At 34.0% G+C, this 13,651-nt stretch overlaps 1 protein-coding gene across 2 annotated transcripts in view; it reads right to left on the minus strand.

Moving 5' to 3' along the window:
- LOC123311010 (ecdysone-induced protein 78C) overlaps positions 1–8,915 on the minus strand; it is a 135,188-nt gene extending 126,273 nt beyond the window's left edge. For both annotated transcript variants that reach the window (XM_044894762.1, XM_044894758.1), the window contains exon 1: positions 8,839–8,915. In XM_044894762.1, coding sequence (XP_044750697.1) covers positions 8,839–8,900 — 62 coding nt within the window. In that variant the 5' untranslated portion in view covers positions 8,901–8,915. The remainder of the gene's footprint in view (positions 1–8,838) is intronic.
- Between the last annotated feature and the right edge of the window lie 4,736 nt (positions 8,916–13,651).

Consider the following 13,651-nt stretch of genomic DNA (forward strand, 5'->3'; position numbering starts at 1 on the left):
GCTAAAGTTATTCCTCAAGAGACATCCTGATGTTGCCAGACGCAAGGCACAGCAAATGAACCCTAGTAGGGCTCAGAATATGAATTCATTTATTGTCAATGATTATTTTGGAAAACTAAAAGATCTCTACACTAAACTAGAGTTATTCGATAAACCAGGAAACGTGTACAATATGGACGAGAAAGGTTGTCGTCTAACTATTCATAAACAGCAGAGGGGGTAAAGCGTGTTCACTTGGTGGCGCCCGAACATGGTGAAAATGTTACAATAGTGGCATGTGGCAATGCATTAGGACAGGCAATTCCGCCAATGATCCTCTCAAAGGACAACGTTGTAAGCCTGAATAGGGTGATCATTTACCTCCTGGGTCCAAGATTACCATGACGGCGAAAGGAATCATGACAATTGAAGCTTTCATATCCTGGCTTGATCATTTTGCTATGTACAGGAACCCAGGACCAACACTCCTTATTATTGACGGCGCCAAGTCACACCTCGATGTATCTATTGTTGAGGCCGCAGAAAGGCTTGGAATTACTTTATTCTGCTTGCCGAGTAACACAACTCACGAGCTCCAACCAATGGATAAGGCCGTTTTTCGTAGCTACGAAGCATTTTGGGACCAAGAAGTATTGAATTTTTTAGTAACACAACCTGGAAAAGCGTTAACCAAAGCAAGGTTTGGCAAAATATTCTCAAATGTGTGGTTGAAAGCAATGTCGCCATCCAATATAATTTCTGGATTCAGAAGCACAGGCATCCATCCTTTTTGTCCCGATATAATTCCAGAATCGGCGTTTGCACCCAGCATCGTAACAAAAATAGACGAAAGTAAAAATGAATCCACAATGAACGGACAAACCAGTCCCCTTCCCAGACCAAACGGTGTAAATTCATCAAAAACCAAAAAGGTTTATTTGGACTCATCATCAGAATCGCAAGGTTCCAATCATGGTGACTCTTTTACAGAAAGCGAGAACGAACCGCTTGTAAAATTCATTTCTGCCTCTATGAAAACAATTCCCGAGAAAAAAGTACCTCGTGATGCTTTAGGCATTTCGTTGGTCCGCCTACACTTTAGCGGAAGTCGATTTTTTGTAATTTTTTGATTTTATTGTGAATATTTCGACGAGCTGAGTTAAAAAAAAGCGGTGTCAACTTTAGGAAACCAGTGGCTCAAAAGTTACGCCACTCTGAAGGTTCAATGTTAAGTCTGACCTGAATGACATTTGACAAAATAATGTGAATGAATTTAAAAACTTACAATTCAGTTATTTGGTGCCTTGTAATTATGGTCTATAATATTTCACAACTGGTCATACGGTTAAAAATTCTTCATTCACTCAGTAGACGACGAATCCGAAGCTCAATGATCAACCAATTACTATCACTGCATTCACATTACTTCTTCGATACAACACTACAATTCAATTCTTTTCACTTTTTCATGAATGAAAATAATCATGAATTCTTTATAATTGACTTGAATTTGCTCTTTTCATTCCAAATTGTGTACGAACTTCTGAATAAGTTTTGGCATGAATCAAAGTGACAGAGACTAACTCGAATTCATGTTATCCATTGACATAGATTAATCTATGTCCATTGATATATTTTTGGAAAGATTTGGAACGAAAAAAAATCATATTGGTTGATATAGTTCATGCAAGTTGAATTTTCATGTGAATCAGGACTTGACTCTATAGCACAATCGTAATACATACTGTTTTTACCGTGCTTTCCCTATTCATTAGGTTTGTTCCTCAACTTTACCTTGTATAAGAGTTCTAAAGGTACCTAGTAAATTCTCCGAGAATTGAGATTGGAATGCCGATCATTTGATAATGAACGTTTACTGTATAATGTTTTTAATATAATCTATATAAATATACAATCTATGACGCTAATAAGTGATAGCTTGAGAATGGGGGTTTCAAAATGCAATTTACGACACGAGCCTCCGCGTATAAATTCTTATAAACTTAACCCTTAAAAAACGCAACTTTACCAAATCATAATAAAATAATTGGTTTTTTGCTGTTACATATCATGGCTAACCTATGCTAGCCTAACTTAACCTAACCTAACCCAAACTAACCTAAAATAAACAAACAATTATGAGAATGAAGAATTGAATTAAAATGAATAAAAGTATCTAATTTCATTTAAATCTTCCATCGTGTGCATATGACGGTGCCAAAGAAATCTGACGTTAATTTCCCTGAAAAATAATTCAGTCATCTAATATTTTTCATTCTATGCATACAAGTGAAAAACATAAAATTGGAGTATAATGAACATTAAGCCGGGTCCAGACTATGTAACAAAACAGGTTATATAGCAAAGTTATATAACTTGTTAAAGATTTTCAAGTGAAAAAGTTATATAACACAATGTTATACAACATTTTTCTTGCTATATAGCAAATTTTATGTTATCCGTTGGATGTCGGTAAAGATCAAAGAAAGTAATATAACTTTGTTATAAAACATGCCGCAACTTGTCCACACTTGTGTTATTAAACATTTACTGCAACCCCCAATCTTTCTTTTACTGGTATTGCATCTCGAAATATCGTGTCTTTTTTGCCTGCTTTATGGCCGATTTGATTTATCTACCTGATAAATCAAATCGAAATCAGAACTTGTCATCCTTAGGAAATTTTTGAAACTACCATCACATTTAATGTCCCGTGTCAATGGGTCAATGCTAGATCCTTCAAAATATGAGATTTCACTCGTCTACATAAAATCACGCAAGCTGCTGCTGCCAAAATGACATCCTCTACGTTTGAGGACATTTTCAATACTACAGATGCCACTGCTTCCAGATGAGCACTTTTGTTACATAGTCTGGATGTCTCTGCTATTTTATAACAAGTTATATAACAAAGTTTTATAACACATTTGTTGTATAACTTTGTTAATAAAATGTTTTGTTACATAGTCTGGACCCGGCTTTACCCAGAATACTCTTAAGATTGAAACTTCAAAGTGGCGTTACTTTTGAACAAATGGTTTCCTAATGTTGATGTCACATTCATTGAACTCGCCTCGTCAAATTTCATAAGATAGGACACCTCCTGAAGTCAAAGCAGCAAATAGAATACACTTAACATTGGAACTTCAAAGTGGCGTAACTTTTGAACCAATGGTTTCCTAACGTTGAAACAACTTTTATTGAACTCGTCTCATCAAAATACATAAGATAGGACCCGTCCTGTACAAAAAATCGACTTCCGCTAAAGTGTAGTCGAGCCCAATAGGTCCTTTTTATTTTGTACGTTTTTTTAAATGTCTTTTTATTCCGTACAATTCCGTTACGTAATTAAAGTTTTTCAATAAAATTAAAGTTTTGTTATTCATTACGCTTATTAGAGTGATTATAGTCATGTTCCCAATATTGCCACTGCATGGCAATGTTTGGGACGCAGGTTCCAAACATTTCACAATGTTTTTAAAAAAACCCTAAACACGTTGAGCGCCACAGCGGTCCGTAGGGACCGCTGATAGTCTTACTTGTAGGACCACGGCGGTCCGTAGGGACCGCTGTTTTGGAATTTACGACTACTTTTTAGTAGTATTTTTTTTCGAATTTTTATTCGAAAAAAAATTGAACAGGTGTTGTTATGGTTATAATAGGGAGATTGGACTCGACAAATTTCACCTGTACTGCCTCTGCTGTGCGTTTCTATTCTTCTGAGGACCAGAGCGGTCCCGTGGGACCGCTCATCAATATTCTTGATATCAGGCGATATTGCACTTTTAGGGAAAATCTGATCAAAGGGATTATCTGTATGACATAAGAGCAAAACAAAATATCGACAAAAAAAATTTGGCCCCACAAGAAAATATATCGATATTCTGATGGCGCTCAACGTGTTAAAAAAAATAATATTGAAATTGAAAATATGTGATATGCTTTTCTGTCTAGAAAATATGTAGTAGAATGCTTTTTCTAAATTACAGGTCGATCTAGCTAAGAATATTGAAACAAAAAATTAAAATTCCTTAGGGTGGCATTATTTGGCTTACTTACCTTATTTGTTATTTCATTCTATTTATTGTATATTACAATTGAATTATTGATTCTATTGTTCATTTATTGAGATCTACATATCCCATTACGTTAACTGCGGAAATTCTGAGGAAATTTTTTCATGGTCTTTTCTAAATGTTCATTTTCAGTAGTAATATCCCTAGGACATTGATAATAGACGAGATAATTTTGTGACAATCGAAAGCTCAAAAAAATTCATAACTCAACACAACAAAACATTTGTTTATTTATTGAAAGTACAGTTAGTGAAAGTGCAATTATTAAAATTTAACTTTAACATTAGATTCGTTGCTGTTCTCTACTATAGAAGATCTATTACCACGCATACTATTTATGATCTTGTTATCGAGATTTAAGTATGGTTTTATAGAATTTTGATTGCTATGACCAGTAATGTTCAACAATTGTTGTTCTTCTACACCACTTTTTGCCAATTCGCTAACAGCAGTCGATCAATTCGAGTGATTTGTTATTTTTTTGTCCTTTACATTCAAGCCAATTGCCTCAGCAGCAGATTTAGTCCATCCATTTATAGTATTTCTTCCAACAGGTACATTATCGTACCATTTGTCAGTTTCATTCTACCAGAATCGATTTGGTTTTAAGCAAAGATTATAGAGAACTCTATAATCTTTGGTTTTAAGAAGAGCCGTGGTGAGGTAATATTGTCGCCTCGTTTTGATATTAGTTTATGAAAAAGACGTACAGGGCAGCTTTGTTTTTCATTATTGGAAACCAACCATTTACTACTTGTACAGCTTTTGGAACCACCTTGGCACGTTTTACTGAAGACCGGATTGTATTCAATGCGATTTGTTGGAGTTATTTTTCTCGATTTGAAAAAAGTCAACCAGACAAGCAACTGCCTCTCCTCCTCGCCAGGCCAATTCTACAGCAGCAACATGGTAAAATTTACGCATAAGACCCTCAGGAGTATTTTCATCCCATAGTAATATTATTTTGTTAAATAATCAACTATGTAGTGGCAAAGAGGACAGGGGAAATAAAAATCCTTAATGAGATGCCGACGTTTCGACCTTTATTTCTGGTCTTTTTCAAGGCTATTCATATGGATTATCCCTCATAATATTCTACATAGTTGATTATTTAAAAAGTCAGGACACGAATACCAGTGATGAATTATTTTGTTAATTTCAGACAAATTTAACGAAACTGAACTGGACTTACGTTTACTTGGATCAGCTTGTAGTTTCTTCCTGATTGCATCGCGAGCATCTCGGGCTGGTTTGAATACTTTATTTTTAAATGGGTCGATCATGATATTATAGTCATTATAGTACTTTTCTTGCAAAAGTTTGCACGAAACGTTCCATTGTCTTAACCGTTGCTTCTTTAAATTCGGTCCCGTCTTTCTTTCTCATATTTGCCTCGTTCCAGAATCGCATCTTTTCCATCTTTTCCATCTGTTACGTCAATACCGTCCAATCAGAGCGTAGATCTACGTCTATCTACGAATCAGAGCAAAGTCTGCTCGCTCTCTTTCCTCCGAGATGTAATTCTGGAACTCTACTATTGACCGCCCAATCTTTAAGTATCAACGACAATTCTTCTAAGCTCCTATGTTCATTCAATTCATATTTTCGTTCCATAAATATTCCCCAAATATATTTATGACTGTAGGTTGTATTTCTGGGAGTTTTTTCTCATTTATACTTTGAACATTCGCATTGCCAAAACGTGACATTTTGAAATTTATTTAGAATGAAGTTGTCAAGCGTTGTCATAGTAATTGATAATTGCACTGAATGCAATTTTCAGTTGTAATTTAACTAGTGCAATGAAAATTATCGATAATTTTTGGGAAAGATGCTTGAATGCAAGTTAAGTTGAAAAAGAGCACGAGTGCAGGCACGTCGGAGCTGTTGGAAAAAATCGTTGCTACGGACAATGAAAAATTTTTTAGTAAACGACGCATTATAAAAAACCCATTGTCAAATTTTCTATGTGCAATGTCGCGATTTGGAAACGCTTCTGCAATCCTACGCCAACGAATACAAAAAAGTCAAAAACGTCAGTATGGAGACAATTTCAAGAGTTTTGTGCCGAAAGAAATCACTTATTAGAACGAGGAACTTCGGTGGAAAAAATTGCCTTCATTCTAAAGGAGTGGACAAGCAACATGCGCAAGAAAGATGGATCCTTTTATAAAGAAAGTGTGGTGAAAAAAATGTGGAACGTGACAGCAAAACTTGTTCAGAAAAAATATTGTGAAGATTTCGGCATTGCAATGGATCCATTTAATGATGTAAGATTTAAATCGGCTAGGGGTGCACGAGATGCTGCGCGCAAAATATTACAAATTAACCCGGAAAAGAGAAAAGAAAGCTCATCGGCTTTTACTTACAAAGAATTGCTGCAAATTTCGAAGCTTAACGATGAAAACAAGCCGGAGGGTCTGCAGAAAAAATTTTTTCATCTTATATCTTATGAGCTAGCATTTCGAGGAGGTGAGGCAGCCAACGGTTTGACGGATTTCTTTCAAGAAGAGAAGTTTAATGATGTAACTAGCACAAAGAGAATAGAATATAATCCAGATTAACAGACAGTAAATGGTTAATCAGAAACACAACAAATGAAGACATCTGCCCCGTTAGGTAGGTCGAATTAACAGTTTTTTATTTAATTTTTCTTATCAAAGCTTTTTTTTAAGATTATACAAAAAACTTTTGTCAAAACGAGTATTTAACGTGAAGACGAACCGTCTGTTTCTTACACCGAATCGAGAATGGCAAAATAATAATATATGGTTCAAGAATATCCCAGTTGGCAGAAACGAGATCGCAAAATGGATAAAGCTGTCTGTCCAAAAAGCAGGTCTCGATAGCGAAAAGTTCAAATTTACAAACCATTCTCACCGAGCAACTGCCGTAAGCCATCTAGCCAAGGTTGGGGTAAACGAAAACCAGCTAACAAAAAAACAGGACATGGAAATGTCAGTTCAATAAAACCTTATTTACAACTCGATAAAGTGTTTCACGAGGAAATAATAGGTAAGGAAAATGAGAAACAGTGAAAACAACGAGTTCAGTGTTTCTTCAGTTTCAACTTCTGCTTCAAGTAACGTTGTTTCTGACCAACAGCCAGCTTCGACTGGTTCAATCATAAATTTCAATAACTAGGTTCAACAGTTTTCATGTTACTTTAATAAGAAATAAACGTTTATAATTACGTCTGCATTTATTTTAAAGGACCTGATAATTTTGCACAAGTGCAAATTATCGATAATTTGCACTAATGCAAAATTATCGCCCAATTGTATGCTCATTGGCTAAAACAACAATAAAAAATTAGTCGGAACATTGTTGTCTGTCAAATTTGACAGATGAATAAAATTTTCAATGTAATGTTGACATGATTGGGTGAAATTGTTTCACATGATACAAAATGCAAAATTTGAATGGTTGTTAGAACTGTCAAAAAATTTTCATGACTAATTTACTAATAAAATTGTGGAAATGGAAGTCTCATCTGAACAGCTCCCCCTTCAACCAAATATGGACTGTTACGAGGAGTTTTCAGGAAATCACTCGAATAAATACCTACAAATATTTTAACAGTAGATTTTTTAGGTGAAAAGAAACATTTTTTCCTCCACCTTTTTATCTAAATCGGCACGGTTCAAAAGATACAGGCTGTTGAAAAACCATACAAAATGTTATTTTTAGTTCTCACAAATGGTTTTATCGAATGAAATGAATTTCGGAGTATAGTTTTTCATTTATTTCATGAATCTTTTTTGAATACAAGATATCACCAACTTCTTCCCATTTTCTCATTATGACAATTACTTTCCATAAAAATGCCAAAAATTAAAAAAACTCAACTCTTGAAGCCAACTAATGAATATTCGAACGTTTTATGAGATTCAATTATTCCTCATATTTTCTCGTCTAATGCGTCGTTTTCAAGTAATTTGATGTTCAAAAATAAAAAATATCTGTGAAATCCGAATTCTTTGGGTACTTTGGGCTAATGCAACTCTTAAAAGATCCACAGATATGCGGTGTCACAGGTTTAGCTAGTTATTCTGAATGTAATTTTATTTGCTCATTATGAAAACTTAAAATGGCTATATCTTTTCATGAGGTTGAATCGGAAAAAATTATATAGGAAAAAAATGTTTCTTTTGAACTCAAGAATCTACTGTTAAAATATTTGTACGATCTATAATATCCTGTATAAGAAGGATGGTGTTTTTCAGTTACGGCAGCCTGTTTATATATCGTGATTAGAAATTATTTTTATAGACCTATTCAAGCTTAGAAACTAGAACAACTACTGAATTTGAGAGGAACACTAGTTTAATAAAAAAAGCAAAGGTGAATTCGATTTATTTCGAAAATTAAATGGACTTTGTGGATATTACAAGTGTTAAGTTTTCAATGTAGAATTGTCTTTAAATTTTTTTTCGAAATAGTTGAAAAAACAATGTAATTGTGGAATATCCTATGGATATTGCACTTTTGTGACTTATTCTGAAGCTTCAACTAGGACCAAATTTCGAAAAATATTTGCAACTTGGATCTTTTCCAATAAGATTAAATTTTCATTTCAAGAAAATAGTTTTTCACAATTCCCACCACCTTCCAGAAGAAAAGGAGTGCATCTCATCTCAAAACTTTCCTCCTGTACTCTTATTAAACCTAATAAAAGAAGTTCAAATATATAAACTCAAGTCGTAAAATATAACCAAACCTAGAACATCCCCTTCGGAAAGCCAACAAATCGATCGAGCCTTTAAGACATACTTCAACCTACCTGGTGAAGGTTGAATCCGCATTTCCTGGTGGACTGCTCGGGGATGAGCTCGATGCCTCCATATTTGTCCATCAGGCATGATAATCACAGAAAAATCGAACTTTATCTGTCCATTTTCACACTGCCGAGCGCGGAGTTTTCAAACCCGATCGTCAGCACGAACTGGGCCGATCAAGGGGGTGCCAATAAACGCAGAAACGCGCGTTCAGCCGTCTTTTTGTACGGGGTTGTCCGCGCTCCTGCTTTATTCAATAACCGGATGGAAACGTAGCTTCCGACAAGGTCTTTGCGCATGAAGGAAGGGCTGATTTTCCCCCAGGTGCTAATAATAAGTGTATGAAATCCGGATAGGAGTGACAGACTGACCCACTGATTATTTCCGAGTTTTTCAAGGTCGAAAGATTCTAGGTCAAGAATATTGCTGCTTCAAGGACAGAAGATTCACGACAGAAATTGGCCGAAATTAATTAAGTGATGAAACAGTGGATTCTGTCAGTACACTATATGTAATATTTGGTGATTGTCTAGATTTCGTTTTTCTATAAATCAAATTTAGGATTTTTACAAAAAGGCTTTGAAATTCATCCCCCAGTAAAATATGGAAACCTCATAGTTGATATCCTTGAACTGAATTTACAAGGGATTTTTGACAGGAGGGAAATTATTCAAGAAAAAACCGCTCTAGAATATGGAGTGGTGAAAATGCTTTTGGAACATTCTATATTCTTAATGATAATGACATAATCTGATAAGCACAAGTTCCATGCTTCTAGTAAGCACTGGTAATCGTGGAATTAATTCAGTTACGTTTGGTTGGACAGAACTACGACTGAAATCGGTTTAAGAAATTTCGTGATTGCAAATAAATCTGAAAAAAATTATTTTATGGTCGCATTTATACATGAATGTACATACATACATTATAAATTGAAGTATATCATGAATATTCACAGTTTTTTTACAAAAAAATATCTAACTATAAGCTTTGAGTATTCAACCCCGGGGGTTAATACTCAATGTTATAAGTCATTCACAGTAAGTAAAGTTTAAGTGAACTTTAAACTTGATTATCTCCTCTGAGAAGCGATCAAACCATGTATCTAAGACCATTTATCAGTTCTGGTTGTTCCTGTTGAATTGATATCTATAGTCTATTAACCTTTATGAAAGCAATCGGTTAGCCCTGAAATAATTTTCTCAAGTTTTTGTAACTGGAACGGAGTGAGCTTGGGACTCACATGAAATATCGTTAATGTCAACAGGACATTCAGGTCGATTCTGTTCGCATCTTGTTATAACATTGCTAAATCTACAACATTGTTATAATTATAAAATATAGCAATATGACTGAGCGAACGAATATTCTGTTTCACCGTTTTACGCAAGATTGGTTATGAGTTTTGGCCATAGCAATATTGTTGAAAAATAATCGAATGTTTGAGCTGACAACACTGTTTTGAAGGGTGAGATTCTCATTTCATAGAAAAGAACATGTAATTCTATAATTGTTCTATGGAAAAGAAGAATAAGTTGTGTTACTTGTGTTTCATCAAAGAGTATCATCAATTGATAATCTTTGGTTTAATGTTTTATTCGGTATTTGGATTGCGAGTTTTTGGTTGAACTGTGCATCATGTCTGAAAATAAGAAAACAACAAAAAATCAGATGGAATTGATTTGATAATCAATCTCCCAGAAATTCTCTATGGATTTTCACCCACTTGTAGGTAAAAAGGAACTGTATTTTTACTGGTCGGTTCCTCTACCAATCTATTCAAATCTTCTCTCCTTATTCAAGCGAAAAAGTTCCAGAAACTTTTCATCAGGCAATTCAAATGAATTACTGGTGTCCCTAATATATCGAAATCGTAGTCTCATATTTTCGCTATAAATGAAAAGTTCAAGTGAAGGTTTCCAATAAGTTACTAACACGAAGCATGTTTATAATAACTTGCCTATTTTCTAAATTTGTAACGCTTGGAAGAAATGTAAAAACAAGAGATTCACTGCCATTTCCAACTTTGTTATGAAATAGCAAGTACTTAAATGATATTGCTGATATAGCAAACTGAAATAACAAGATCTTCTAGAAATTGACAGATCATATTGCTCAAAATCAATGATTAGAATACCAGTTTTTCAAACTTTGCTGTGATAGCAATATCTTTTCTATAACCATATTACTATTTCCAAACAGAATCGACCTGATTGCCACAGATAGTAAATTGATATAACAAAAATGCAGAAAGTGATTGAGAAAGATGGAACAGTGTATCAGGAGGAGCTATTTGGTAACCCTGATATTCTAAAATATACAGTATATCAGACGGTATCGAACATATTCGATGTAAGTGAATTTATATTATGTTTCATCTGAATCTGAACGACTTATATTTTAGCTGAATGTTTCCACAAGAAGGTCGATCGTGAATGAAGAGGATGACGATGATAAAGAATTTCCTTTTATTGGGATACCCAAAAAGTTGAAAAAATTGAAAAATTCGTGTTGACACAGTAGTTAAGGGGAAGTAATACCTCAAGAATCTCCATTCAAAAACGGCATTCACTAATTTACGCTTTCAATTTCTTACGTGGAGCCTTGATTTTTTTTTTGAATTGAAGATTGAAGTTAAAGGACGTCTTGATGTCACCCCATCTCTTTTTTTTCTCATTTAGTTGTTTTTTATGAGAAAAAAAACTTGAACTTTAGTGTCAATAAAATTTGTTTTCACAATCATTTTTCGACATATTTCGATAAAATAACGACGGGGTGACATCGGCAATTCAATTGTTTATATATTGCAAAGATTTTTATAGCGATATATGCCAAAATTACGCTGAAATCCAGGAATAACTGAAAATTATTCAATATTCCTAATATTACCTCTCACGTATTAATTTCTACTTTTCAACTGACTCATTACGTAACTCAGGCTATTGCTCAAAGTTGTGACACATTTTCGTATTTTGGGTAGCCAACCCCACCAATGTCGATCGTCTTGATCTCGAATCGTATTTACTACTTCCCCTTAATTATTCTAATGTATGTGGAATAATATGTATTGGAAAGCATTTTCTACCACTGCATCAGATGTACTTAATCTTAGGGACTTTTGACGAACACTAACACTTCTCAAAAGCAACAGCATATTATGTCTCAATAATTTAATTTCCTTCCATAGTAAAAATAAAAATAAATATATTTAAAAACTGATCTCTTGTCCATTCCATGCAAATAACTAGATTATGAATCCTTTCAATCAGTTTGAATAAATGTTTATCACAGATTTTCAATTTGAGTCACTTTCTGACGTGAATTCACATTGCGACAAATACGTAATTACTGAGACTCATTCAATTGTCATGAAATTTTCAGTGTAGTACAATATGAATGAGTAAATTCAATATATCTATAACACGATTCTCGAAATACTGGGTTATTATTGTGATAATTTCAGTTTAAGTATGCAGGTTGAAAAAACACCCTGTACATTGCGTATCCAAAACTTCGTTATCCGTTTTATATTCTAGCATAATGAATCATTATTTCGGTGATTTCAATTTTCTTGTCACACTTTTGGTTTTCCGAGAAAGAATTTATAAATAAAAACAATATCGAAATTTCGCTCAAATACATTGGAGATATTCTGAACTAGGTGGTGATGCTGTATCGTCACAGGATGCAAGATGCAAAGCTGTTCCTCAGTTCTGAAATAATTTCAACAAATAACGAATCCATATTGAATTGCCCATACTCTGAATAAAATCTATTAATACAGAAAATTACTTCATATGCACATAAACCAGAAAAATCTATATAAATGAAAACATACGAGGCATGAAACGCGAAACTAAAGATTGACAGAATATTTACATTGAGTTTTCGAAATGGTTTCCCCTTTTTTATTTGAATTTCTCATAGAACCTCTGATGAGATCTGTATTTTGCTTCGAAATATTGCATTCCTCGATAATTCTTTCAATTAGATTTTCCCAACTTTAATTTGTACTTCATAGACTTTTGTTTTCAGATGTCCCCACACATAATGGTCTATAGGGTTCAAATCAGGCAATCGTTGTGGTATGTGAATGGCAATGGGGGCTGTGAAGTTTTGTAATCTTTGTGATAGATCGTGCTTTGCACTTTGCTTTGCGAAGTTTCTTACCCGATGCTAATTTGACGAGTACTCACCAGTTCAACGATTCGATTAGAAACTTCGTTTTTTTTATTTGGCCTATCAATGTTCTCCGCCTTACTAGGATAATAGACTTTTTACCCATATTAATAATATGTCTATGACTAGGATTTTACCCTTGTTCTTTAAACAATGAAACACTTGTTGTATTAAGAAATGTTCATTATAGCGTTGACCCCGCTCTCGCAATCCTTATTCATAATATACTCCGAAAATAGTTCCAAAAAAACAATTTGCAGCAAATTGAGAATCCTAAATTGTTCAGTTCGTGATATGTTTTACTATAAGCTCCAGTATTGATTAATTTAAAATTTAAGATATTTTTTTTTATTTTGAAAATTTTCCCTTACTTCGTTCCAACTTCTTTTCCTTTCCGAACCAGGCATCTGAGACCTGTAGAACATTAACTGTAAAAGTAGGCATAAAAAGACTACTCACGTCATATTTTGATAGGAATATTGTTGATAATTTTTACGCTGAAAATAGGTTTTGATATCATACCTCCGTCAATTTCTGCACAATTTACATTCATCAGTTTTCAAAGAAATTTCCTCAAGTACTCCCAAATATGAGTATTCTCCGAATTTTACTTTGATTTTCTGCTATTTATTGTGTGGA

The sequence above is a fragment of the Coccinella septempunctata genome, chromosome 1, assembly GCF_907165205.1.
Source record: "Coccinella septempunctata chromosome 1, icCocSept1.1, whole genome shotgun sequence".
In the NCBI taxonomy this organism is placed as follows: Eukaryota; Metazoa; Arthropoda; class Insecta; order Coleoptera; family Coccinellidae; genus Coccinella; species Coccinella septempunctata.